This window comes from Pyrus communis, chromosome 3 (assembly GCF_041283825.1).
Source record: "Pyrus communis isolate YQ-2024b chromosome 3, ASM4128382v1, whole genome shotgun sequence".
NCBI classification, from domain to species: domain Eukaryota; kingdom Viridiplantae; phylum Streptophyta; class Magnoliopsida; order Rosales; family Rosaceae; genus Pyrus; species Pyrus communis.
The window spans coordinates 382,062-409,950 of NC_142567.1; the positions used below are offsets into that span (position 1 = coordinate 382,062).

Consider the following 27,889-nt stretch of genomic DNA (forward strand, 5'->3'; position numbering starts at 1 on the left):
AAAATTAATTTGTTGATATAGAAAATAGATGATCTAATAGCTATGGAAATCAAATCTAATAAAATACTCGAAGCATTAAGTATTATGTAGCCACACTACGTTATTGTAGTTATCTAGTGAGTTCAAGTTAGAGTCGTTGGAGTTGTGTTTGTGTACAAATAGCAATTTGAGCCGCCCAAAACTCTCAAACACAAAAATTCAGTCAGCTTGCTCAACCCACTGGATACTCAATACTTGGCTACTTAAAAAATAAGTAGGAATTCCTAATCAAAATTGTTTGTTGCCAGGTTATAGAAGGTTTAATTTATTTTTTTGCAGAGATAATTTTTACAGAGTAATTCATAATATGAACGATTTTGATTATAAACACAAATATCTGTAATTCGAAACATCTTTATACAAACGATGTTGATTGATCTATCTTTTAAAATCAGTGATTTTGTTTTGTTGTAGGTGAAGAAATTGAGTGAAATTTGGAATTTGTATTTGGAAATATAAAAATTGCATCATTTCCCACGTTGAAATAAATAATTGGAATTATTTTGAAAATTAGATGCCAAATTTGAGTCAATGGTCGTAAGTGGCGGGCACTTCAAAAGATTAAAAATGGGAACAATCTGGCAAGACTTTAATATGTTAGCACTACCAGCCATGCAGCTACTTGTCCAACTCCCTCAAGTCTTAACCACACAAACTAAAAGGAAGAATATTTTGCCGTTCAGTACTAATTTGATAATATTTTTTTTTACTTAGAAATAAGATGCCTTAGGTTTGAATATTATGGATGGCGAATTCGCTACCAAATTAGGCTACCCATTATATAGCTTAGCCGAGCTCCTCTTAGTATAAAAAAATCAATGTACTAAAAAAAAAGAATCTTCTAGTAATTTGTAATAATTTAGTGAGAAATGCTAAAGAGAATTCTTCAAAAGTGAGATTCTCTATTGGACAACTTCATGTTTTTGGTATAATGCTTTATAATATTGACATAGAAATTGACTTAAATTATGAAGTGATACCGAATTTATGAAAATTTCCACTTTGAAAGAATCTCTTTAACATTTCTCTAATTTGTTTTATTGTTTTGGATTATATATCGACATATGGACACTGCGCTTTGAGCTTTTGTTTTCCTCTTTATGTATTTTCCCCCTAACCTAATCATTCATGGTTAGTAATACCAACATGATGGCACACATATAAAAGTGATTGTAATACAATTAATTCAAAAGGCACAAAAGGAAATTTGATTTGTATCCCTTTTAAGAAATGTTTGCTTATTTGAAATATGTTGACGGGTATTGAAAATTCTTTGTGTTTAGTAATATATTAAATATTAGAGTTACTTTCATTCTCGACTACCTTTGCGTTTCCTAATGCCTAAGGCCAAAAGCCTCACCCCACCCCACATCCTCACCCCATGAGGTAAGGAGTTTGGTTAATGAATCTCCAATGCCTAAGTAAGTTTTTCTAAATAAAGTGAGTTTTTGGAGCTTAAGAGCGTAACAAAAGCTTAACAGAATTTGTTGGAAATAGAGTATTTATAGGGAGATGGTCGGTTTAGGTGTAGGATTTTGTCATTCCCGTTGTGGCTTTCCACTGACGAAGGTGAGGAAAGAATAAACTCAAAGATTTTAATAATGACGTAATATCTCGGGATGATCATAATGACATTTTTAATTGAATGTGATAAAGATTCTTACTTGTTTGAGTTGACTTCAATTTAAGAAAGTATTAGAGATATGATTTGACAAGTAATCATATATTTAATGCCTTCAATTTTTCTTTCTTGCCACGAGCGAAAGAACTTGGTGGTGTGTAGTTTGTTACTTAAACCTTCATGATGTTAGACTGATTGTAAGAATATTTGTAGACATGCCCATTTAATAAGAACATCCTCACCTTATTCGGTAAAATGTCTTTGCTAATTTCGATCTTATTCTTTACCCGATTTATGACTTCCCGATGCAAACACCGGGAAAACAAAAAAAATAGATTGACCATAACAAATTCTTGATCTCATTTCCAATCATTTTTAGACATTATTTTCTGTATTCATGATTTTCTATGTATTATTGTTTCGATAAAAAGAAAATGTTCACGGTGGGGACCACAATGTTTCGAGTAAAGAGTAAACCCTCGAAACCTCGTCTTTCCCTCACCTCGTTCTTTTCACCCCTTGCATTCCATCATCTTCTGTTTATTTGAAAAGGAACGCAAGGCGACCCGCTCACTCATCACTCTTTCACCCCAAAACCCCAGCAGCCGTCAAACATGGCTTACTGCTCCTCCCTCTGCTCCCCCAAATTCCTCCTCCTCTTCCTCCTCCTCTCCGCCGTCCCCATCGCCTACCTCATCTCCCTCGAGGTCGCCAAACCCGCCACCCACGTCTACCACTACCACAGCACCAGCTGGTTCCGCGAGTGCGCCAAGTGGGACGATCTCAACCGTCGCTTCCTTGTCTCCTTCATAGACGGCGGAATCGGCCAGGTAACGGTGCCCAGCGACGATTCCGATGCGGTTCTGGTGGAAGTCCCCGTGGTCAAACACGTTGACTTGGCCGGAAATGCTTCGCTCGGACTCGTCATCGACCGGCCCAGGAATCGCCTCCTCGTCGCCACTGCTGACGTCAAGGGCAACTTATATAGTGCGCTGGCGGCCTACGACTTGTCCACGTGGGAACGGGTGTTTCTCACTCAACTCAGCGGCCCAAGTAAGTTCCTCTTTTAGATCGTTGATCTTGATCTGGCCCGTTACCCGTTTGTTTTACTTTCATTTTTACCGCTTTCTGTAGTTGATGGCGGGTAAACCCCACGTAAATGGACGGTCTGGATTAAATTTCACCTACCAAAGCTTGCATTTGTGCCTTGAAAATTTGGAAATATAGTTGAAAATCTTGAAAAGTTTGCTGATTTTTTAGGGCATGTTTGGAAGTGTGTTTTCAGAGAGGTACTTGTATTTTTATTAAAAAAGGTCGATGTGCTTCTAATATAAGCTCTTTTAGTGAAAACGCTTATGATCAAGTGCTTTTCCATACGCGCCTTTTGAGTTTTGGTATGCCACCCACCAGGGGACATTTGCTTCAATTCAGGTAGCTGCCACAAAAGTAGCTAAACCTATCTATCTGATTAGTAGGATTTATTTCTGAACTATAACTATTATGGTGTTGTCTGGTAAGTTCTGATTAAATCTGGTTATGGTATGCTTTTATTTTTGCGATAGAAGTGGTTGGTGTGCTATTTGTTTGTCTTCTTTAAATATCTTGGTTGGTGCTAGTGAGCCTAATAGTTGTTGACCAAACTAATGAATCTTACACATAGACAGGTCCACCTGTTATCATTTTTATTTTATTTTAAACAATCGTAGACGTGGGTGGGGGGTTATTTAAGGCCTCGTTGGAAGTGTTTTTAAAATGGTTGAAAATGTTTTTGGAGCCAATCTTTGGTAAAAATGCAAGGGAATTCTGGACATGCACTTGAAGTGTTTTCTTTTAAGAAGCACTTAAAAGTACTTGCGGAACTCAAAAACATTTTCTCTAAAAGCGGTTTTTGTCATTTTAAAAGCTCTTCCAAACAAATCCTAAGTTACGTAAGGATAGAGACAGATGGGTAGACAACAAGGAATCGGTGAGTTATTGCCGTAGGCACCGCATTACTTGAAAGAGACGAGAGACATGGGGTTGTTACGTGTTAGTATTAGTCAAAGTGTATTTATGTACTTTTGTTATTCCACTAATTGTAAGCACCACTACTAAAACTATTCGTACCATTTTTACTACAAATATTGGTTACCTCATCTCTCACACACAACATGAGACATATCTATCAGCGGTAGAATTCACAATGGACTCGTCACTCGCAAGAAGTAGTCGGTAATGTGGTTCGCAAATGTAGTATAGCTGTCAATTACTCAAGCGCTAATTGGTGCTTAAATGACTAATCAAGAGAGATTCGATTTATTGAATGTGGCTGTTCACTTTTGACTGGAGGTCAAATATTTGTGAGCGGACTCTATCTAACACCACCCAAAGATGAAAACTGGACTAAGATATAGAAAAGTTTCTTCTAAGGTCCTCTTTGGATGGCTGACCTACTAAGTTGGAAGTATAAAGACTCTAAACTGAGTACAACGCGGCCAAGTTTGTTTATTACTAACATCCTATTAGTCATGTTCCGAGATTTGAAAAATATGGACGAAGTAAACTACTATATAGACCCCTTGAAGCTTGAAATTATTCAAGCATTTTTTGATCCATCTTGCCACATTCTTGCATCCTTTGATTGGTGTGGATTAATGTTTATTGTTAAAATCGTTATTACAGTCTATAGATATGATTTACATCCCATTCTCCGTTTTTTCTGTCGATGTAGGTGATGAGAAATCATTCGCAGATGATGTTGCAGTTGATGCAGAAGGTAATGCATATGTGACAGATTGCACAGCCAGTAAAATTTGGAAGGTTGGAGCTGACGGGAAGCTCGTCTCTACAATTAGAAACCCTCTCTTCAAAGCAAAGGAGTGGTACAAAAACTTGGTTGGCCTAAACGGAATCGTTTACCACCCAGATGGCTACTTGATAGTCATTCACACTTTCAGTGGCAAATTGTTGAAGATTGATCTCGCAAAGGGAGAGGAAGTGAAGCTCATTGAGGTAGCTGGAGGACCGTTAACATTTGGGGATGGTCTAGAGCTCCTATCTCCCACCAAGGTTGTAGTTGCCGGCAACCCTTCTGGTAGATTAGTGGAGAGCTCTGACGGGTGGGAGACAGCTTCCGTTGTGGGAAAATTCTCAGGACCAAAGCATCGGTTGGCCACAGCAGCAACCGTGAAGGACGGGAAGGTGTATCTCAGCCACATGATTGGCATGGGATACCCCAAGAAGACGCATGCCCTCGTTGAGGCAGTATTTTCTGCCTGAACGCTGGACTCGTCTCAACTCCACTACCGCCATCGTATTCATATGTAGATTAGATGTTGTCTGCGGAGTTTCAATTTGATTTCTATATCAGTAAACCACATTTCTACGTTTTGAACAGATAGGCGTGTACTCGACTGTAATGCGTCGTCCATGAATAGCCTCTGTAACTTTCGAATCATCCGAGAGGGGGATTCCCAGCTTCCATTGTCCCCCTTTCTCTCTTTTGGTTTGTTTTATTCCGACCATAAACGATCCTATTATTTGGATTGGGCTTCCTACTTTCTCTTGTTCTTCTCGTGGGTTGAACATAAACGGGCCTGGTTTATAAATGAGAGGTTTGGGCTTGTAGTGGGCCTGTATTTAAAGTTCTTTTTCTTTTCCTTTTCAAAGTAGAAAACAAAGCGTCGCCTCCTTTTGCTACGCACGACAACATGTTCTGGTGCAAAAACCATTAAGGGCTACGACCCATACAGCTATTAATCCTAACAAAAAAACATTGTCATTACTCATGACTCACGTGGTAGGAAATGGACAATCTTATCAGGAATCTCAATTCAATTCATATATGCATTTATTGTAAATACAGAACACGATTCGGTACATAAAGTGTCACTGTACAAGTGGTTGAATTTTTTTCTTTAAATATCTAATTACTTATAATATGACATTTGATGTACGAGCCATGTACTCAACACATTGAAAAGTTTCTCGTGGATACGAGATGGACTTATGAGAGATGACTGTATGCATTGTGTATGTATTGGCGATTTTCGGATTTTCCGATGACATTTACAACAAGGTGAAATCAAGAGAATAATGGTGTATAAAAATCACTTTCCAACCAGAAAATGAGAGTCTAATGCTCTGATTTTGACATCTTGTTAACATGAGCTGGAAGTGTTATGATTTGCTACTTTCTGAAGCTTGATCACTCTCCATTTTCATATGTGTTCTATAAATTAAACAAATTGAGTAGATTGCAAAGCATATAATATGACGCAGTGATGAAAAATAATTATACCTATATGCTCTAGACATTTCTACCGATCATTCTTCCTCCTAACTAAAAGATGATGATGTTTGTTAAAAAGACATAATATGTTATTTCACACGTAGAAATGTAGTTATGTAGAAATCAGACGAGGCTATACATGTTATTTCACACGTAGAAATGTAGTTATGTTGTCAATTTCATAAACTATTTTTTTAACAATTAACCACCCAACTTTCCCGATTGGCAACTGCTCCTTTGCTCTCAAATCTGCAAACTTCTCTGCAGAGTCTGCACATGCATTGTCCTTTACTAATTTCCTAATTATCTTCCTTTTTCCACATCCCAAATCTACCAAAAATCTCCCAACACTCTCCCATTGACTCCTCAGTCCCACTGAGAAATTCAGAAATTATGGAAAGGCAGAGAAGTTTCTCTTTCAAACCCACCAGATTCCTGGTGTTTTCTTTCACCATCTCTTCATCTCTAATCTTTCTCACTTTCTTTACCATCTGGGTTACTAAATCCACCCCTTCAAACCCCCCAGAAACCCACTTCCCGTCCGTAGCTATTCAGACTATGACCGGTTTCAGTGGAAATTTCTCAGTAAATGCTCTGAAAGATTCCATCTTGGAAGGTACCCATTTGAGTAAACCGGAAAATGCATCTGGGTTTTCTGGGGCTTCACTTACAGGTGATTTGCAGAAGAAGAAGAACGAATCCCAAGTCGCAGAACACGAAGAGGGAGCAAGCGGTGGGCTAATTGGTAACTTCACATCGATGGGGAAAAGTGCTCCGGCAATCCTGTTTCTGAAGATTGAGAGTACTGAAGAGCAAAATGCTGAATTGAAGAGGACTGGAGGGCAAAATGCTGAGTTAAATAGGACTGGAGGGCAAAATGCTGAATTGAATAGGACTGGAGGGCAAAATGCTGCACTGAAAAAGATTGAAATTTCAAGTGATGGGGTGGTAGAAGAGAAGAGAGTGAGAGGGTGTGATTTTACAAGGGGGAGGTGGGTATATGATGAGAGCTATCCTCTGTACACAAATGTGTCCTGTCCTTTGATAGATGAAGGTTTTAATTGTCAGGGCAATGGGAGAAAAGATAAAGACTACATGAAGTGGAGGTGGCAACCGCAAGATTGTGACATTCCAAGGTAGTTTCTATCTCCAATCCTTTAATTTACTTGAAAGTAAAGCAATTTTTTTTTTCTTCCGAGAAATATACGATGAATTGATTGTTTAAGCTTTGGTATTTTGGCCTGGACACAACAATGTAGTTAGACAAACTGCATTCATGATTGTTGAAGTAGTGTATGCTTGCACGTGCCCTAGGTTGAATGCTACGAAAATGCTGGAACTGATGAGAGGGAAAAGACTAGTTTTCGTGGGGGATTCAATCAATAGGAATCAATGGGAATCCATGATGTGCATGTTGATGTCAGCTGTAAGAGATCCAACTAGGGTCTATGAGACGCATAGGCGTAGAATAACCAAAGAGAAGGGGAATTACAGTTTCAAATTTGTGGTATTTCTTCAAATTGTTCTCTGGTGTTTAATTTGCAGGTTATTAGTGTGTGTTTTGTTTCTGAAGTAGTGTTCTTTATATAGGATTACAAGTGCACAGTTGAATATTATGCGTCCCATTTCTTGGTTCATGAAGGCAAGGCAAGAGTAGGTCAGAAGAGGGTGCAAACCTTGCGAATTGATTCCATCGATCATGGATCATCTAGATGGAGAGGAGCTGATATTTTGGTATTCAACACTGCTCATTGGTGGACCCATTACAAAACTAAAGCCGGGTCAGTTCCATTACCGAACTATTATCAAGCTTTTCAGGATCTAGGGTACCATGCTCGTTGTTGGGAGATTGTACTCGTCTTGAAATCTGATGATGGGTTAAAACTGAAAAATGACATGTTTACACTATGCAAGTGATACATCTAATAAGTATCTTGAATGGGAAACCTGATGTTTGAAGCTTGTAACAGGATTAATTACTACCAGGAAGCGGGCCAAATTCATCCGCAGCTTGATGTTTCCGCGGCTTTCAGAAAAGCTTTGATGACTTGGGGATCATGGGTTGATAAACACTTCAATCCACGCAAAACCCAAGTTTTTTTTCGAAGTTCAGCACCATCCCATTTCAGGTTAGCTTGTGTTCATATTGCAGCAATGCTGAACTTGTGCAAGTCAGTAGCTGATAAATTTATAACTCATTGAACAGGGGAGGTCAATGGAATTCGGGTGGGAGTTGTAAGGAAGCAACCCAACCCCTCCAAACCTCGAGCTCTTCTTACTCTGAGAAGAATACAATTGCAGAAGAGGTCATAAAGCAGATGAGAACTCCTGTGAAATTCTTGAACATAACCGGCTTGTCCGAATACAGAATCGATGGTCATCCGTCTATATATGGAAGAAATTCTAGAAAGTCGGGGATTCAAGACTGCAGTCATTGGTGTCTTCCTGGCATTCCTGATGCCTGGAATGAATTGTTGTTTCTTCATTTGCTGAAGTAATTGAGGCTAAACCGGTTTTTGTTTCATCTGACTTGTATATAATTCTTCCTTTCAAGGATATTGCTATTCACACTCATTTTTACCTCCCACACACTCGTTATTTTTAGCCATTGAGCTTTCAATTCATTCGATCCGACGATCAAAAGTTAAGAGAGACGTGTGTGAAAAGTAAACATGTTATAAATTTGTTCACTTTGCTGCATGGCTGACTAGGTAGCTTGTAATTTTGGTTTCCATCTTCTGTCATAAAGGGGCTATTAATTTTTTTGTCTTCCGTTGTGTCTCACACTTGCCCTTTTGGTCCTTTGAATGCGAAGGAGGAACCCTAAGGAAAGGGTAATGTTAAGAAGATTAATTTTATAAACTAAATGACATAAAAATTAATGATTGGATTATTACTTAATTGTTGATTAACGTGCTTATTTTTTGAAGTAATGCTAGGTAGACTAAATTTGTAGATAACACTTTATAAACTAAATGCTGTGTTGTTGATAAAAAAATGAGTGCATTTATCAACTTTAAGTAATAATCCAATCATTAACTTCCATGTTATTTAGTTTACGAATTTTAGCCACCAAATTAAGTCTCCATATCATTACCTTATTTTTTGGTGCTAACGTATTATTTAGTTTGCAAATTTAGTCTAAAATTTAGTGTACCTAGCATTACTCCTAAGTAAATAGTAGATTTATCTTGCTGCCTTTCGATTAAGAAGGTGTTTATTGTTTGAACAAACGATATTATCTATACTAAGGAAGAGAAGGGTGGGCTTAGTGTGACAGCCTGTTCCTAAAACTTTAAAATGTACGCGTGAAAAGACGATTTTGCCCCTAGTGTTATTTTTACGTTGTGTGGCTGTTTTGAGTTGGTGTGGCTGGTTGTGGACTACACACACTCTCCCATATTTTCCCTCACCCTTTCCCCCTATCCCTGCACCTATCCCGTGCCATTTCCCTTCCCATTTTCATACCCATGTGTACAGACACACTCCAAAACCCATGTAATCTTCACAGATCGAAGAAACAAAGTACCTATCCATGCTCATGAGGTCCGTAGGAGTTCAACCATACCCATTTCAAGTAAGGATACCTTCGTTTTCACGTCAAACTCGGGATACCCAATTTTTGATCTGTTCATGCATACGTAAATTCTTATGTTTTTGGGAATTTCAAGCTTGTAGGAAGCTTGGTGAGGTCCTTAGGAGGCTCTGGGTGGTTCGTTTGAAGGTTTTGGACGTCGGGATCGCGAGTTTCGAGGTTGGCCGGAGTTGGGGGTATTTTTCCGGTGAGATTTCGTGGATTTTAGCACTTGAAAGTGGTATGATCTTGTTCCCCTCGTTGTAAGCTTCAATTTGGTTGAAAAACGAAGAAGATAGGACGATTTGAAGTTTTCCCGATTTTCCGGCGCCGGAGCCTCGCCGGAGAAGACGACGGAATATTCCGTCAGTTTGGACGGAATATTCCTAACACTGTTGACGGAATCCGTTAAAGTTAACGGAATATTCCTGACGGCGTTAATTGACGCCGTCAGCGTGCTACGCACGTGCCTACGCGTGTGGCCGTGCCTTGGCCGGCGCGTGCGGCGGTGAAAAATTCTTCTAAAAATTTGGGGATGTTCCTGAGGTTGAGTAGATCACATTGGTGTATTCATACACCCCATTTGAGCATTGTATGAGAAATTATTTCTTAAGGTTGGTTATGTGCTTTAAAATTAATGTTTTTATAGTTGTTTCGCATATAGGTGATACCTATCCCGAGGACGAGCGTGGTCAATTGAGGCAGGGGGGTTACGACCCTTCCACATACCAGTGAGTGGGCTTTTGGTTTTCCGTATATACCTATATACTTATACTTTTCCCAGAAATTGATTTAGAACGTTTATTCGTTTATATGCCATGCCTATAGTTGCCGTTGTTTATGCATCGTTAATTGTGTATATATATATATATATATATATATATATGTGTGTGTGTGTGTGTGTGTGTTTGGTGCTGCGGACGCACAGGTAAGTGCCAGGTGAGTTGTGATTTATGTTTACATTCAGTAGTGATTTGAGATACATAGAGAGCTCATAACCTGCACCCCCGGTGTTAGTGCTCCCGCCCAGAGTTGGGCACAATCCTTCACATGATGTTCACCTCCCGCACCACACGCTTAGCTTGGATTCAAGTTAGGTGCACAGTCCTGTCGTACAAACCACTCTAGGTGGTTCCGACTTGTAGGTGACCCGCGATTATTCGCCCAGCCTTCACGTGGTCGTAGCACTTGAGTGTATATATATGTTACACCCAGACTTGTCGTACAAACCACTTTAGGTGGTTCTGACTCGTGTGCAGGTCTAGTTAGTGAGATGGAGATTTGAGCTCTAGATTCAGCCGTACAGGTCACGTTAGGTGACTCCGGCTGACAGATTATATGACATCGATGTGACATTACCTGAGCACTCGCATTTTTACTTCGAGGTTTTGGCATAGCATAGTACTGAGCATGACTTATATATATATATATATATATGCTATTTTCTGGGAAGTATACAGGTTTTACGGCGAGGGGTTAGAACTTATTTATTAAATGATTTTCGAAAAGCTTTGTTTTTGCCCACTCACGCTTTTGTTTTGCGCCCCTCCAGGTTCTAGTTGGCTAGCATGTTTGGTGGCTTCCCTGAGGATTTCCCCGGCATATCTGACAGACCACCACCAGTGTAGGACCACCTTCGGGTGTGCTTTTGTTGCGTCGTTTTCTCCTGGACTGCATTAGGCTTTCATGTTCTGAACTTAGTGTCGCACTTGTTTGTTATTACTTTGTGTAAAGCTAGTTTTTATTTATTCGTACTATTTATATTATTATTTTATTAGCTTCCGCATTGTGCACATGGTTACGTCACTTCCACGTGACGGCCAGCATGTCCTGATCTTGATCGGGATGTGTCACTTAGCCTCACAATTGGCTAGCAATAATGTGATACAAATTCGTCTTTGACGAGAATCGAATTTAAGACCTCTCACTTACAAATGAAAAGTAATACTACTAGATCGTAATACTAAATGTCTTGAGCAAGGTCTTAGAACGTTGAGTTGTCATATATTAAGTTGGGCTGGACTTTTGCCTAAAAGTTGTTTTGGGCTTTTACTGCCCTTGTTTAATAAAGTTATTCTAACTACTATACTCTATGTATGAAGAGATTCCTTCGTATTATCATTTTAACACGTGTCAAGTATTTATGAAAAAAATGATATTTTAGTCACCTAACCACATTCAAATTGCACGTCCTTTTAAAGCTTTCAACCAGAAAATCATCAGTGTTTTTACTTGCTTCATGCCTCGAATTTAAGATCAGAGAACAAATCTGACTTGGAATTCTACTGCATTTCCACTAGAATAAATATTGATTGCATGCGAAAAAGTTAGTATGAGAAGGATAAAATTAGGAGTACATGTTGACGGGTTTATTCTCCAAATCAAATGACAAATCGTATCTAGATGCAGTTGAATTCCGCCTTAGATGCCCTTGTCGTTCAGTTTTGTCAGAGTTGAACATTCCAAATGTCGTACGTGCCCATGGATAGAAATGGCCATCAAACAAAACAACAAACAAAATAATAATTGACTAAACTACAGACTAGGTGTTTGTGTTGCTCCTTTGGGCCACCAGATCACTCCGAAATTCCTGCATGCTCAATGTTTTTGTCCATAAAACATTAGACAAAAGGGTTATGATCCATACAGCTCATGGTGAATATTGACATTATTCCCAACACAAACACCGACTCCATCGGGGATAGAAATTTCAATCTAATTCAATTCATTTTTCAACCTATGTGAACGGTGGAGCCGTGGTTATGGATATTGAGAGTTGTTTTGACATCGGAAAAAGGATCTTGCTTTGATGGTAATATTGATCATCTTTCTTCTGTAACGAATTTGGTTTGCTTTTGATGCTCACATACTAATAGTGAACATAAATTACGAATTAGGTTTGCGTTCGATGCTCATATTCTAGTAGAAACATAAATTTCATACAAAAATTTACTCCGAGTTGTTTGTAACTGTACAATTATGTCTTTTAATTCTTCCTTCCGAATTGTTTATTACTATACAATTATGTCTTTTAGTTCTTCTTTTCTAATTTTGTGTGGATTATATTCTATGTCGTTTGTGGTTAATTAACAAGTGGTCACATATGGGACAAATGGTCCAACATGCAGACGGACGTGTTCCTTCCACTATTCACCAACGTCAAGAGAAATGGCGCCAAAAGAAGCCATTTCATGCATGCCACAACATTCCGATGCACGCAACAACACTCGCACCTCATCCGCTATTGCCTATACCTTGCCTTACCTTACCTACAACGCTATCTCTAAACCCCAAGCCCTTCTTACATGTAACAGCGCTAGGCGGCTAGCTAACACTTCGATTAATACTTATGCGTTTAAAAATTAAGAAATGACACTTAGACTTGCTTAAGCGTCTGCCTAGACCCACCTAGCAACCCCCCTAGGCACCCACTTGGGTCGCCATTCTCACTTAGACAGAAAATAGATAACTTTTATTTTTCATTTTTTTAAATACTTGTTAAATTGTAAGAAACTTGTTAAATATTTCGATGAACACTCATTATATTCTGATTCCCTATGTTTTCAATATGTTCTAATACTTTCTAATCTATATGTCATTCTATTTTTCAATTTATGTATCCCAATATAATTATTCATCCGACATATAATAAGTTTATTTAAATCCGTTTAGGCCACCTAACCACCTAGGCACTAGACTCCAATCCGCCGCCCAACTTGCGCCTAGCGTTTTTTACAACTCAAGTGGCGAGATGGTTTTTCGTGAACAACTCACATTCAGCAACTCAGCAGCTCACACATATCAAAGCATACTAGAAGAATTTTTTTCTGAATTATTTGTGTTTTCCTCTATAGCTAGTAGTCACATTGATCAAACACAGACATACAAGACACATAAGAAATCTCACTGAAGACCTCCTTCCCATTGACTCTTTTTCTCCATTGAAGAAAAGCTGAGGAGAGTACGCACGTTTAGTTATGAAGAGGCCGCAGCTGAGTATTTTTTCCATTACATTACCAACTACATCCTTAGTGTTTTATTTTAGCATCTCTTCCTCTATCATCTTTCTCTCTTTCGTTCTCATTTGGGTCAACCAATCCTCTCCTTCCAACATTCTATTGCCCGCCCAACAAACCACCAATTGTCTCGAGTATTTCAACACATCCTCCATCGTTTTCGGTTTCACACCATCACCCTTAGCCACCACAGTTCCACCTCTTCCAGCTGCTGATCATCCGACTAATTTGACTACTGGAGATGATTTGATCGATACAAATAATGTTTCCGTTACAGAAAATAGTCCTTCGAAAGATTTATCAGTCTTGAAGTTGACGGACACCCCTTCCAGTACACCTGAAAATGCTTCTTCTAGCTATTTTGAGAACGAAGCCCAAGCAGTGGCAGTACTGCAACATGAGTTACATGATGACGAAGACGAAAAAGAAGAAGAAGAAGAAGAAGAAGAAGAAGAAGACAACGGTGGCAGTGAGTTAGATATTATTATTGCCAGTAACTTCACAGCAGTGGCACAACAAATTCCATCAGCTGCAATCTTAATTGACAAGATTGAGACAAATACTAATGAAGACCAAAATGTTCCATCGGTGAACACGACTGTAGAGCAAAATGCTCCATTGAACCGGACTCATGAAGAGCAAACTGCGCCGTTGACAAACATGACCGAGGAGCAAAATGCACCGTTGATGAACAAGACTGAAGAGCAAAATGCTCCAATTTTGATGAACAAGACGGAAGAGCAAAATGCAGCTGCATTGAGTGAAAAAACGGGTCAAGCTAAACGTAGAAAGAAGAAGAAGGCCAGAGCAACTTCATTTGATCAGATGACTCAAATTTCAAGTAGCGGACTGCTGTTGGTCGAAGAAGACAAGAAAATAGCTAAATTAGGAGGATGTGATTTTAGTACAAGAGGGAGGTGGGTCGAAGACGAGAGCTATCCGTTGTACACAAGTCGTTCATGTCCTTTCATAGAAGAAGGTTTTAGTTGTAGTGGGAGATTAGACAAAAACTTCACTAAGTGGAGATGGCAACCACAAGATTGTGACATTCCAAGGTAACTTTCTAATTAGTTCTTCGTCACTATTTCAATTTGATTAAGCTAGCTAGCTAATTGGGATTTTAATTATGTATTTCAATTTGATTAAGCTAGCTAGCTAATCGGGATTTTAATTATGTATGCATATATAGGTTCGATGCAAGAAAAATGCTTGAATTTATCAGAGGGAAGAGGCTAGTGTTTGTGGGCGATTCAATCAATAAGAATCAATGGCAATCTATGGTGTGCATGCTTGTCGGAGATAAAAGAAATCCAAATAAGCCCAGATTCATGAGAGGGAGAGGAGGCTATAGTGTCGTCTTTGTGGTAATTCTTCACAGGGAAGTGATTCCCACATACCTATTTTCTCCCCATGCACTCCCATGTTTATTTCTGACACTTGGATTGAATAAATTAGAGGATAATTAAGGGACAAAAAAATTTAGTGTGTGAAGAACGAGAAAATGAATGTGCGGAAAATATTTCACTTTCCCTTCTTTGTATATTCTCCTCATCTCTATGCTATATTGCTATATTTACATTGCCGTTTCATGTAAGGTTAATAAATATTCTGTATGTATTTAAATTTCTGATGTACGTAGTTTCTTTTTTCACAGGATTATAAGTGTAAAGTTGAATTCTATCCGTCCGTTTTCTTGGTTGAAAAAGTCATGACAAGAGTAGACCAGAAGCAGGAGCAAACGTCCTTGCGAATTGATTCCATTGATCACGGTTCACATCGATGGAGAGAAGCTGATATTTTGGTATTCAACACCGAACATTGGTGGGTCGATTTCAAAACAAATGCCGGGTAAGCTCCATTAATAAATGAATGAATTTTACTTGTGCCCACCCCTCAGAACAACTGAGCTATGTTAACTCGATCGTTTTAATTGTGTCTGATAATTAAATTAAATTTCTTAAATTGGGATTATCCTGACATTTGGAGCTTATGTATTTATGACTGCTTGCATTGCATTTGCAGGGTTAATTTCTTTCAGGAAGGTGACAAACTTCATCCATATCTTGATGTTCTCACAGCTCTCAGAAAAGGTTTGATGACGTGGGCATCATGGGTTGATAATTACATCAATCCACGCAAAACTCAAGTTTTCTTTCGAACTTCATCGCCAACGCACTTCAGGTTATCTAATTATTTAATGTTGATCGAAGTAGTACGTGTATTGGTGTTCTTACATGACAATTTACCAATGAGTGGTTAATTTGTAAAATTGTTGATCGATCACAGCGGAGGAAAATGGAATTTACGGCAGAGTTGTGTAGGAGTTAGTGAGCCCCTCCTTCAACCTTCAGGAATTGTAAACGAGAAAGATGTAATTCTGGAGGAGGTCCTAAAGCAGATGAAGACTCGAGTCACTTTGTTGAACACAACGAGCCTGTCGGAGTATCGAATGGATGCTCATCCATCCGACATCAGAGATTGCAGCCATTGGTGCCTTCCTGGCATTCCTGATGTATGGAATGAATTGTTATATCTTCATTTGAGGGTATCCCAAGCAGTGGGCGCACAAAATGATTTACTTGTCAAAAATGAAGACAGAGGTGCCAGCGAGTCAGACATTTTTACTAACGTCACGGTAGTCCCGGCTCAAAGTGCACCAGCTGCAACCTTATTTGACAAGATTGAGAACCAAAATGCTCCGTTGGTGAACACGACAGAAGAGCAAAATGAACCGACGTCATTGATGAACAAGACCGATCAAGAGCAAAGTGTGCTAATATCGGTGAACAGGACTGATCAAGAGCAAAATGCTGCATTGATGAACAAGATTGAGAGGAAGAGGGAAGCCCAAAATGCTCCAATATTGATGAATAAGGCTGATCAAGAGCAAAACCCTCCAACATTGATGAACAAGACTGCTGACAAGCAAAACGCTGCATTGGTTGAAAAACCAATAAAAAAGAGGATGGCGGGAAAGAGGAAAAAGAAGAAGAGCATAGCAACATCATTTGATCAAAAGAGTAGTACTACTCAAATTTCAAGTAGCGGCGGGATGCAAGACATTGAAGAAAACAAGAAGAGAACAACAAAATTAGGAGGATGTGATTATAGTACAAGAGGGAGGTGGGTCTATGATGAAAGCTATCCATTGTACACACGTCAATCATGTCCTTTCATATATGAAGGTTTTGATTGTCAAGGCAGTGGGAGATTAGATAAAAACTTCACCAAGTGGAGGTGGCAACCACAAGATTGTGAAATTCCAAGGTAAGTACATAGGCCAAGCTAATTAATTATTTCCTTCTTCAAAACTTGGTATCAAATTCGTTTTCCATTAATGTACACAGTTAGATTGCAATTCGACAATGGTTGACGTAGTACTGGAAGGGCAGACTCAAAATACACAATTCACTGCATAATCACTATTCATGCCAGATTTCATCTTGCTAATGTGTTCCTACATCAATCATTAATCTCAACTTACCATGTTTAATTTTGGTGTGTGATGTATCTATATATAGGTTCGATGCAACAAAAATGCTGGAACTGATGAGAGGTAAACGGCTACTTTATGTGGGGGATTCAATCAATAGAAATCAATTTGAATCCATGGTGTGCATGCTAATGGGAGATATAAGAGATCCCAATAGGCCCAGAATCTCCCATGCCAAGGGGACTTATAGTTTTTACTTTGTGGTAATTCTTTCTCTCTACATTGTCGATCATTTCGTTTCAGGTTAGAGAAAATTGGAGCACTAGCTAGTCCCTGAATTTGGCCAAATTGCAGACTAGAAATCTAGTTCAGGCCAAATTCAGAGTCTCATGCCCCAATTATCTCTTTCAAGTTGTTTTCCATATGTATTAAATTTCTGATGCTGTAAATTTCACACAGGATTACAAGTTTACAGTCGAGTTTTCTCCATCCGTTTTCTTGGTTGAGAAGGGCACAAAAAGAGTAGGGCAGAAGCAGGTGCAAACGTCCTTGCGAATTGATACCATTGATCAGGGTTCATCTAGATGGAGAGGAGCTGATATTTTGGTATTCGACACTGAACATTGGTGGACCGATTTCAAAACTAACTCTGGGTGAGTTCGATAATGAGTAGTAGTAGCTACGTATACCATGCTTGTTGATGTTCGATCTCAGAAAAATACATAATTTGGAGCTAACAAATGAATGCATGCAGGAAGAATTTTTACCAGGAAGGGGGAAAAATTCATCCATATCTTGATGTTCACACAGCTCTCAGAAAAGGTTTGATGACCTGGGCAGCATGGGTTGATAAAAGTATCAATCCACGCAAAACCCAAGTTTTCTTTCGAACTTCATCACCAACGCATTTCAGGTAATGAGTTTTGCCTCCTGGAATATTATGTGTACGTTCTTATGGTTAATACGAGTTCACGAAGCAGTCAATACAAGTACACTATCTATCCAGCTCCATGATTTATATTTGTGTGGCGACGTCAATCAACTTGTGCACATTGTGATGATTTTCTGAGTACATAGTTCTCTAATTTGTAATTCTTCATTGAACAGCGGAGGTGAGTGGAAATCGAGCCGGAGTTGTATAGGAGCTACTGAACCCCTCCCCAAACCTTCAGGAATGGCAAACAAGAAGGATGTAGTCCTAGAGGAGGTTGTAAAGCAGATGAAAACTCGTGTGACATTGTTGAACATAACAAGCATGTCAGAATATAGAATAGATGCTCATCCATCAGCCATCAAAGATTGCAGCCATTGGTGTCTTCCTGGCCTGCCTGATGCCTGGAATGAATTGTTGTATCTGCACTTCCTCAGTGACTCGTGACCAAAATACACCGAGTAGATTTGATCACTGTGTCATACGATAACAAAAAATAAATCACATTTTGGCCACCTAGAAATGCGAGTGAAAATTTCTTGATTGTACATGTTTTTATGAGAAGTAAAAAGAGCACACTTTAAAAACTGAAAATTAAAATGATTATCAAACGAACTGATCAAAGTTAAAGCCTGAAAGCTTGACAATGGAAGTAAACGTCTCCAAGTTTGAGAAGAACAATCAGTGGTAACCAATTTCACAAACATCCATCAAGAAATTTGTGTTATGAAAGCACATAATGAAATTGAATGCTTTGGAAAGAAGTGAAGAACTAGTGTGAAAAAAAGAAGGAATCGATAAGAAGCTTTGATTCTCCTTAGACTCTGATTTGAGTACGTATAACCCTCGTTAAGTCAATGAGCCCTTTCCTTAGAGCTTGAGATTAATTAGAAATGAAAACATTATCGAAAGAAATCAAAACAAAAAACAAAAGGGTAGATAAGTTACAAATTAGTGATTGTGCTACATTCGCCCACTAGACCATGAGAAGTTCGGACCACAACCTTAATGTTCTACTGCATATATATTGCATACAGCTTGCTCTCTTTTGTTTTTTGGTATATTTTTATCGTTTTTATTTTCATTTTCGTGGAATACGAAAACCTCAACATTCTCCAAGTTGTTTGTAGAAAATTCGTAAGTGGTTAGAATTCAACCAGCGCATGGAACAAATGGTCCAAAATACATGAATATCCAAAGACTGCTTTCTGCAAGTATGCTGCACATGTCTTGCTGCTTCTTCTGATGAATTGTGTTCTTCTTCTTCAAGAAGAGTATTTATTTTTCATTTCTTAACGACAACAGAGAGGGAACTGAGGGATTACGCGAGCAGAACTACAAAACCGAGAAGTAGTAGTCATGAAGAGGCAGCTGAGTTCCTCCTCTAAATCATCAACCACTAGAATAACTAGACCATTGGTGTTCTGTTTTAGCATCCCTTTCTCTATCATCTTTCTCTCCTTTGTTATCATTTGGGTTAACAAAACCGCTCCTCCCAATTCATTGCCGGTTCAAGAAACCAGCAGATGTCTCCGGTTCAACACTACATCCTCAGCCGTTTCGAGTTTCATAGCTGCTGTTGTTCCACCTGTTCCATCATCTGCTGAGACTAATTTGACCACTGGTAATTCGAATAGCAATATTTCTGGAGTTACGTCAGATGATAGTCTTCCTCCGAAAGATTCAACCTTGAAGTTGGCGGCTAACCCTTTGAGTGCACCTGAAAATGCTTCTAGCTTTTCTGGGACTAATTTGCTTGTTAGCGGGCTGCAGAGGAAGGAGAATGAGACAGATGATGATGAACAAGACAGAGGCGGTGGTGACTTAGATGGTAACGAGCTCAAAACAGAGGAACAAAGTGCAGCAGCTGTGGCTATGGAGCAAAATATTACACCATGGAACAAGTCTGAAGAGCAAAATGCCCCATTGACGAATGGGGTTCAAGGGAAAAATGTTCCATTGACGAATGAGACTGAAGAGCAAAATGCTGCATTGAGTGAAAAACAGATTGAACGGCAACAATGGCCACTGACTAATGAGACTGAAGAGAAAAATGTACAATTGTTGAACGTTGAAGAGCAAAATGCTACGTTGAGCGAAAACGAGGTTGAAGAGCAACAATGGCCATTAATGAAAGAGACTGAAGATAAAATTGCGCCATTGTTGGACAAGACTGAAGGAAATACTGCGTCGTTGCTGAACGGGACAGAAGAGCAAAATATGCCATTGTTAAACAAGACTGAAGATCACAATGCTGAATTGAGCGAAAAAAAGATTGAAGAGCAACCATGGCCTGTGATGAAAGAGATTGAAGAGAAAAATGCGACTTTGTTGAACGAGGTTGAAGAGAAAAATGCTTCGTTAAGCATAAACAAGTTTGAAGTGCAGGACACAACATTGATGAACAAGACTGAAGGGAAAAATGTGCCATTGTTGAATGAGACTGAAGAGAATAATGTGCAATTGAAGAACGAGACTGAAGAGAAAAATATGCTATTGTTGAACGAGACTGAAGAGCAAAATGCTGCATTGAATGAGAACAAGATTGAAGGGAAACAATGGCCTGCGATGAGAGTGACTGAAGAGAAACAATGGCCTGCGATGAGAGTGACTGAAGAGAAAAATGCGCCATTGTTGAATGAGGTTGAAGAGAAAAATGATGCATTGAGTGACAAGAAGATTGAAGAGGAAGCCACGCCAATGCCATTGATGAAAAAGACTGAAGAGCAACAAAATGCGCAGTTGATGAATGAGACTGAAGACAGGATTGAAGCAGACAAAAGTAGGAAAAGGATGGTTGGAAAGAAGAAAACGAAGAAGAAGAAGACCAGAACAACTTCACTTGATCAAAATTCTCAAATTTCCAGTAGCGGGGGGCTGCTGGACAAAGAAGACATGAGCATAACAAAATTAGGGGGATCATGTGATTATAGTACAAAAGGGAGGTGGATCAAAGATAACAACAGCTATCCTTTGTACACATATCGTTCTTGTCCTTTCATCGAAAAAGGTTTTAATTGTCAAGGTAATGGGAGATTAGACACAGATTTCATGAAGTGGAGGTGGCAACCAGAAGATTGTGACATTCCAAGGTTCAATGCAAGGAAAATGCTGGAACTGATTAGAGGGAAAAGGCTCGTTTTCGTGGGGGATTCACTCAATAGGAATCAATGCCAATCCATGGTTTGCATGCTAATGGGAGCTATAAGAGGGCTCAGAGTCATCAAAGGAAAGAGGGCATATACTTTCACCTTTGTGGTATTATTCTTCTTCAACATTATTTACTCCTTAACATGCGTACTTGTATTTCATTTTCTGAAGTAGTTCAATTTGTCACAGGATTACAAGTGTACAGTCGAATTTTATACATCCTCTTTCTTGGTTGACAAAGGCATGGCAAGAGTAGGGCAGAAGCAGGTGCAGACCTTGCTAATCGATGCAATTGATCGTGCTTCATCAAGGTGGAGAGGAGCTGACATTTTGGTATTTGACACTGGACATTGGTGGAATGATCACAAAACTAATGCTGGGTCAGTCTAGTCACAGAATTTGTGCAAGTGATACATGCTATAGTTAATTAACTTGAATTTCTTCAACCGCAATATCCTGACCTTAATTTGGAGCTTGCAGGATGAATTTCTACCAGGAAGGTGGCAAAATCCATCCACACCTTGATGTTTCCACAGCTCTCAGAAAAGCTATGATGACCTGGGGGTCATGGGTTGATAAAAACATCAATCCACGTAAAACCCAAGTTTTCTTTCGAAGTTTATCACCCACGCATTTCAGGTTAACTTGCATTTGCTCCTGTCTTCGATCATGCTGCCTGCACATATAAACTTCATATAACTAGTTGCATCGCAGAGTGTTTAATTTGTAATTCTTCATTGAACAGGGGAGGTCAATGGAATACAGGCGGGAGCTGTACAGAAGCTACTGAACCCCTCCTCGAACTTTCGCGAATTGAAGACGAGAGAAACATAATTGCAGAGCAGGTCGTTAAGCAGATGAAGACTCGTGTGACTTTGTTGAACATAACTGGCTTGTCAGAATATAGAATAGATGGTCATCCATCTGTCTATGGCAATTCTTATTCTTCAGGGGTTCAGGATTGCAGCCATTGGTGTCTTCCTGGCATTCCTGATATGTGGAATGAATTGCTGTATTTTCATTTGCTGCAGTAACTCACACTGCAAACCGCTGTCTGTTTATCAAGTTCATTCAATAAGTTCAGAATCTTATCAAAATATAAAATAAATCAATTCAACCCTTTTTTCATCTCGAGAAATGTTTTACATAGAATTTCTGGTTATTACCATCACAACATGCCTCTCTGCGATAGCATTCTCAAACACAAACTACAATACCGAACTGCTAGAAGAATTCAAACTTGTTCTCTATAAATCCATAACAAATAAAATTTTTAAAAAAAAAAAAAAAAAAAAAACCCTTATTTCCAATACAGCCACCTAGAAGGACAATTCTTGTCCCGGATGTTGTCATGGATAAAACCCTCCAGAGTCGAGCTATGCGCCACACTTTGATACTTATGTACATCTCCATCCATGCTAACTATCCATTCAAAGGGCTTGGTGCTTTTTCGCTCTGCCTCTGGAGACAGATGAATCGTCCCTCTTAGAACCCTCCGGTTTTTGAGCCCATACAGGCGCTGCCTCTGAAAGATAACAATAATCGTAGAAGAGCTCCTCACCGGCATCAATATGCTCCTTGGCAAATATGCCAACTCGATGATCACCCGCAACCAGCATTACCCATACACAAACATGTATTAGCACACACCCGCTACCAGCATTACCTATACACAAACATGTATTAGCACACACCATTATAAATATCAAACAAGAGAATTACAGAATACTTAATTACCTTTGCATGGCAGTTAGGATTTGATGAGTGGTTTGCAAATTTAAGCTTGTCTCCCTTTCGGTAAGCATCTAGGACATACTGCAGTAAACAGGTGTAAAGCCAGTGTGAAGCTATATCCTAAAGGTATCACATATTTGCGAAGAAAATTGAAATGCAAATGTAAAAGTGGTCAATCATTAATTTTCCCTTGCCTGTTCATTCAAGTCGAAAAGGAATGATGAGTTTACACGATCATAAATCTTCCCCCGCTTGTCTGCTTCCTGATGCGAGATGATTTCACCATTATATTCTCCAAGATAATCATTCTTGTTTACGGGGTTCTGAAATCACATGGTTTAATATGGTGAGAAAAGAAAAATCAACTTCAAGTTATAGGATGCCACATACAAAAACATCGAAATATTCCAACCTTTAAGAAGGCTCCCCAACCAGCAACATCAGACTTGCTCAGGAGAGTCTGAAGAAAAAAAAGAAAGTGTATGCAATCATAAATCATAAAGTAAATTATGCAGTCCACAGAAGTGATTTATTAACTAAATACTAGGAATGGCTCACCCTCTGTTGTTGTCTTAGAAGAAGCCTCATGTTACCACACTGACACTCTCCCTGTTTCGGTGGCTCGCCTAGTGAACCATCCCCACAACTGCAAAAAGTTTATATATTTGAATTAAAAAATCACCACTAAAGAAATAACAAACTCTCTATGATGAACACTCTGTGCATGATTCAAACAGCTCGATCAGCTGGTCCATCATGGAGCTCATTACCTAACCCAACAATGACGACAGACATCTGGGTCACATTCGCGCCCAGCAGCAAAGCATGGGCACTGCCGACTTCTACACTGACTCTTTGCACAGTGACATCCCCTGAACCTATTTTTGCAACTCTTTGAGCACCTAAAATTGAAAGAGTTAATCATTGGTTCTGTGCATTTCATTCAGTTTACTTTTAGGATAAGTCAGACATACCCACAGTATTTTTCACAGCAGGTTCCATTACTCATACAAGAACATTCCTTTCCACACATAGACTGGCATCCACATGGCGTATACAGTTTAAGTGAATCGTTTTTGCCATCAGCAATCCTTTTCCACATTGTTGGGTGCCCAGCAGACTTCCAAGAATACTTCAGCCTCCGTGCTTTACCCCTTCTACGAAGTAACCGTAGCTTTAACGACATCTCTTGTTCCTAGTACGAGTACAATAAAATTAACCTTTTTTAACCACAGAGAGAGAGAGAGAGAGAGAGAGACAGAGAGAGATAAGTAAAAAAAGAAACAGGGAGGATAAGTTCTATGATGCTACTGTCTGATCCAAATCAGCTTTCACATTGTCTTCCATAAATGACGATGGTCCAACCACAGATCTGTTAGGCATTGAAGATCCAGAATTATGCATGTAACTAGACACCTCCATACACGTCCTCAATCCAGAGAGTAAGTTCCTCGCTATGAGGCAACTGCAGAACGCAAGTTACCAATTAAGTACAAAGATACGGAATGGTGTAATGAAGATCCGTGTAAGGCATTTCGAATTCAAAAATATGTACCTGTTTCTCCCAAATATCTGTAGTCCCTTCATGTATAAATCTTTCTCCACTGGTTTCCACTCAGAGTTGCTACACATCCGCTCAACTTGTCCACGTGTAGAATTGGATGTTTGCCTCAGTTCAGGCACTTCGGTTACATCTCTTGGTTCACCTCTGGAAATGTGAACCCGAACTGGGATAGGTTCACTAGTTGCAGTTACCAAATCCAAAGCATCTAATCTCTTTTGTTTCTTAGAAGAACCGCGGAAATCATCGGGTACTATAGTTAGGTCCTTTGCCACTTTATCTGTATGCTTCATAACCTTGCGCTTCCCTGTATTTTCATTGTGCATCTTCAGGATGTGAGAACACTGAATGGTTTCAGAAGTTGCAGGCACAGCATCTCCAGGAATGCTTCTTTCGTTGTGTGTGAGGTCTGTATAGCCATGAGAACTTGGTCGCTCGGCACTAATGGATGATCCTGGAACACTTTCTCTCTCTGATGTTACTATACTCAACTGCAAGAAGGAAAAAAATATGGAGTGTACAAAACATAATTGTCATGATAAATATGCCCTATAGTCCATCAGGAGAAAAGAAAAAAGAAAAGTTCAGTGAGCCTCAGATTTGACCAAAAGAATAAAAACAAAAGCGTAGTCAGGCCCCGAAGTGAGATTTCGGCATTTAACTTAATTCACCACCAAAACTCTAGAGGGTTAAAAATTTTAACTGTACAAGTTCATGATAAGAAAACCTATCAGATTAACAGTGTCTTACTATTAAATTCAAGGAGAACGAAAGAAACCAATTTAACTAAATAGGCTCAAGTAGTAACAGAACATTAATAAAGAAAGGAAATTCCATACCCTGAGGTAACATCGATGACCGCAAGGTTCCTGGTTCTCGTCATGACCGGACCACTGCAACTTTTCACTCTGAAAAAGAAAGAATACCACAATAGACATAAATTAATGGAGTTCAAGCAAGCTGGCACATATAAGCAACACTGCTGCTTACAGGATAGATTAAAGGTTGAGAGCATCCATGCAAACGACAATCAAACACCTGTTAGATAGAATCAGTTGAGAGTTATATCAGAAAATGCAAAACCAGTAATTTCATTTAACAATTCAAGCAAGATGACACCCGCATACCAAGCAACGGCGACAGAAAAGGTTATCGAAAGAATCTAAGGCGGCACTAAGACTCTTATCAAGAGAAATGCACCCATCGGGTTCACGTTTCTCGCGGTTCCTTTCCATGATTGTGTTATAACGGTCCTGCAAGTGTAGAATTCCACAAAATTTAGGCACCAAAATCCTCCCAAACAACAATGTGAACACACGTTAATGCCAGCTACCAGGATTTCCAAAATGGGGACTCCAATAAACTCCCTCACAACTTCCACTACTTCCTCGCCTAGGCCATGCTCCTGAAAGGCCATCCTACAAATTCAATACGAAAAATTAAAAACCTTCATTTATTCCTATGAAAAAATTGGACTACGCAAGTTCATAAGCAGCCATAGTTGATGTTGTAAGATCCCACATTGCCCGGGGGAGGGGAGGTGATGTGCTTTATATGTACATGGCCACCTCCCTATAGAAAGACGCATTTTGGGTGGAAACCCAAGAACAAATCCGTGAGGGCATGACCCAAAGCGGACAATATCTTGCTATGCAGACTGGGATGTGACAATTTGGTATTAGAGCCACTTCCCGGCTGGAAGTGTGCCGACAAGGGCGTCGGGTCCCTAAGGGGGGTGGATTGTAAGATCCCACATCGCCCGGGGGAGGGGAGGTGATGTGCCTTATATGTACATGCCCACCTCCCTCTAGTAAGACGCGTTTTGGTTGGAAACCCAAGAACAAATCCGTGAGGACGTGACCCAAAGCGGACAATATCTTGCTATGCGGACTGGGACGTGACATATGTGATTCTCTAAAAGTTGATGTAATTCTCTAAAAATCTAACATCTCATTTGAACTTACAACAGAATTCGATCTTCGCCCCAGAAAACCCAAAGCGGGCAATATCTTGCTATGCGGACTGGGATGTGACAGATGTGATTCTCTAAAAGTTGATGTAATTCTCTAAAAATCTAACATCTCATTTGAACTTACAACAGAATTCGATCTTCGCCCGCAGAAAATTCATGTTTTACTTTTTCGGGTTCTTCTGCCTCATCATCACTGCCACTGTAGACAAGAGCTTCACTGCCATCTTCATCGTAGTAAATACGCCTCCTCCCAACTACTGATTGGTCTTCAGCCATTCTTTGATTTCTGTGCTGTGAAAGAAAAATTTGAGATGGGAGAAACACAACAGCAACAATTTTCACATTAACAACATCAGAAAGCAGGGACAAAAACATATACAAAAATCTACAATTTGCGTTATGTCACAAGTCCAAATTCTAAACAAACGGGTAATCAAACCTGTCCAAGAATATCCAAGTTGTATAAGGCGGTATCTTGTCAACAAGTGGGAGCTTGGTACTTGATGAGAATAACACCTCTTGATTCTCAATCCAGTTTTTCTCACCATATCCCTGCGCAAATCCACTGATTTTGCAGAGAGGCTGTTCAATTCTTGAAGAAAACAATTTAAAGCTCCCATTTTGCTCTGATGACGAAGCATTCAAATTCACTCTTGATGTCTCCGATATAATTTTTGAAACATAACTTTCTACCTTCTCTCTGTTCTTCTCAACTTTTTCCTGAAATGTATAACAAATGTATGCCAAAACTTACTTTTACTGAAAGTGAAATCATTACGGTTATACGTTTCCAGATAATCTAGCAAACAGCTTCTACCGGAACTCGGATTCTGATTCTCCTCAATTCAACTCCTCCTAAACTCAATTCTTAAACAATTCTGATTACGGATTAATAAACAAGGCATTGAAATGTATGTGAAAAAACTTACTTTTACTGATATCACTCTCTCTGCTTGAATTTGCAACTTGAGCTGGTGCATCTTCTGCTCCAAGCTTCCGACGCCATCACTCCGATCTTCTCCATGGAATTTCTGCCCATTTAAATCACAGAGTACACACAATTTCGTGAATTCAATATCAAACACAATCAGATTCCATTTTCTGTTTGGCTGCAGAGAAAATGTGCAACTACTGTACAAGAAGCTACGACTTCTAATCACACAAAGTTTTGAAATTTCATTGCTTTGACATCAAAAATGCAATCTGGATATCCGAAGATAAATTCTCATCCCTGTTTGATCACAACAATTACAATTCTGATAAAAATTAAAAAAAAAAGCATCGAAATTTTGTTTTTAACAGGAAAAAAAAGAAAGCACGAACCAAAATCGCGAGAAGAAACAGAGAATTCAGGGATCGATGAGGTGAGAGAGTTTAGAGAGAGAGAGAGAGTGAGACTGACTGTGAGTTCAGTTACAGAGTCGGAAGCTTGGGACAGCATCGTCCCTGTTCTGCTCATCTCTGCTGTGTACCTGCGCGACTCAACAAAGAAATGACTAAGAAAATGAAGGTAATAAACCATTTTGTGCCTGACACGTGTAAGGATTGCTGATGTGGCATACACGCCTGAGGTTTTGTGATGTGGCCT

The 27,889-nt window shown here is 39.3% G+C and overlaps 4 protein-coding genes across 12 annotated transcripts; 3 read left to right on the forward strand and 1 right to left on the reverse strand.

Moving 5' to 3' along the window:
• The first annotated feature begins 2,165 nt into the window (after positions 1-2,165).
• LOC137715184 (uncharacterized) lies at positions 2,166-5,283 on the forward strand. The gene is made up of 2 exons (XM_068454420.2): positions 2,166-2,713; positions 4,371-5,283. Exons 1-2 carry the CDS (start codon positions 2,275-2,277, stop codon positions 4,916-4,918), a joined length of 987 nt encoding a protein of 328 aa, XP_068310521.2. The 5' UTR covers positions 2,166-2,274; the 3' UTR covers positions 4,919-5,283.
• An 819-nt stretch (positions 5,284-6,102) lies between these two features.
• On the forward strand, positions 6,103-8,630 carry TBL6 (TRICHOME BIREFRINGENCE-LIKE 6). 2 transcript variants are annotated; one of them, XM_068455983.2, is made up of 5 exons: positions 6,103-7,066; positions 7,245-7,437; positions 7,521-7,711; positions 7,901-8,059; positions 8,137-8,578. In XM_068455983.2, the coding sequence occupies exons 1-5, from the start codon at positions 6,324-6,326 to the stop codon at positions 8,426-8,428; spliced, it is 1,578 nt and encodes a 525-aa protein (XP_068312084.2). In that variant the 5' UTR covers positions 6,103-6,323; the 3' UTR covers positions 8,429-8,578. The 2 variants fall into 2 exon arrangements, with proteins under 2 accessions (XP_068312084.2, XP_088546576.1); XM_088690450.1 differs by having other exon boundaries at positions 6,123-7,066; positions 7,194-7,437; positions 8,137-8,630.
• A 4,615-nt stretch (positions 8,631-13,245) lies between these two features.
• LOC137714677 (uncharacterized) lies at positions 13,246-22,162 on the forward strand. Its single transcript, XM_088690179.1, has 14 exons — positions 13,246-14,575; positions 14,710-14,884; positions 15,175-15,368; positions 15,543-15,701; positions 15,807-16,787; positions 17,042-17,216; positions 17,413-17,606; positions 17,708-17,866; positions 18,061-18,327; positions 19,034-19,098; positions 19,203-21,142; positions 21,224-21,414; positions 21,515-21,673; positions 21,780-22,162. The coding sequence occupies exons 1-14, from the start codon at positions 13,482-13,484 to the stop codon at positions 22,066-22,068; spliced, it is 6,042 nt and encodes a 2,013-aa protein (XP_088546305.1). The 5' UTR covers positions 13,246-13,481; the 3' UTR covers positions 22,069-22,162.
• LOC137716368 (histone-lysine N-methyltransferase EZA1-like) lies at positions 22,134-27,790 on the reverse strand. Of its 8 annotated transcripts, XM_088690443.1 has the most exons (18): positions 27,704-27,790; positions 27,231-27,332; positions 26,741-27,021; positions 26,426-26,587; positions 25,663-25,747; positions 25,457-25,582; positions 25,320-25,367; positions 25,169-25,237; positions 24,324-24,820; positions 24,080-24,233; positions 23,743-23,963; positions 23,539-23,670; positions 23,327-23,414; positions 23,181-23,228; positions 22,963-23,091; positions 22,772-22,849; positions 22,682-22,700; positions 22,134-22,637 (listed from the first exon to the last, which is right to left on the reverse strand). In XM_088690443.1, the coding sequence occupies exons 1-18, from the start codon at positions 27,758-27,760 to the stop codon at positions 22,465-22,467; spliced, it is 2,469 nt and encodes an 822-aa protein (XP_088546569.1). In that variant the 5' UTR covers positions 27,761-27,790; the 3' UTR covers positions 22,134-22,464. The 8 variants fall into 8 exon arrangements, with proteins under 8 accessions (XP_088546569.1, XP_088546568.1, XP_088546571.1 ...); XM_088690442.1 differs by lacking the exon at positions 22,682-22,700 and having other exon boundaries at positions 22,134-22,651; positions 22,767-22,849; XM_088690445.1 differs by lacking the exon at positions 22,682-22,700 and having other exon boundaries at positions 22,134-22,651; positions 22,767-22,849; positions 27,625-27,736.
• Between the last annotated feature and the right edge of the window lie 99 nt (positions 27,791-27,889).

Bases quoted from the DNA above. Each gene is read 5' to 3' on its own strand.
- LOC137715184 (XM_068454420.2), top strand. From the start codon at position 2,275: ATGGCTTACTGCTCCTCCCTCTGCTCCCCCAAATTCCTCCTCCTCTTC. The intron at 2,714-4,370 runs GTAAGTTCCTCT...CTGTCGATGTAG, and splicing joins CACTCAACTCAGCGGCCCAA to GTGATGAGAAATCATTCGCA.
- TBL6 (XM_088690450.1), top strand. From the start codon at position 6,324: ATGGAAAGGCAGAGAAGTTTCTCTTTCAAACCCACCAGATTCCTGGTG. The intron at 7,067-7,193 runs GTAGTTTCTATC...CAATGTAGTTAG, and splicing joins CAAGATTGTGACATTCCAAG to ACAAACTGCATTCATGATTG. The intron at 7,712-7,900 runs GTCAGTTCCATT...AGCTTGTAACAG, and splicing joins CATTACAAAACTAAAGCCGG to GATTAATTACTACCAGGAAG.
- LOC137714677 (XM_088690179.1), top strand. From the start codon at position 13,482: ATGAAGAGGCCGCAGCTGAGTATTTTTTCCATTACATTACCAACTACA. The intron at 18,328-19,033 runs GTGACCAAAATA...GTAAGTGGTTAG, and splicing joins CTGCACTTCCTCAGTGACTC to AATTCAACCAGCGCATGGAA. The intron at 21,143-21,223 runs GTATTATTCTTC...AATTTGTCACAG, and splicing joins CATATACTTTCACCTTTGTG to GATTACAAGTGTACAGTCGA.
- LOC137716368 (XM_088690443.1), bottom strand. From the start codon at position 27,760: ATGAGCAGAACAGGGACGATGCTGTCCCAAGCTTCCGACTCTGTAACT. The intron at 25,368-25,456 runs GTATGCGGGTGT...TCTATCTAACAG, and splicing joins TTTTCTGTCGCCGTTGCTTG to GTGTTTGATTGTCGTTTGCA. The intron at 23,671-23,742 runs GTATGTCTGACT...TTTCAATTTTAG, and splicing joins TGCTGTGAAAAATACTGTGG to GTGCTCAAAGAGTTGCAAAA.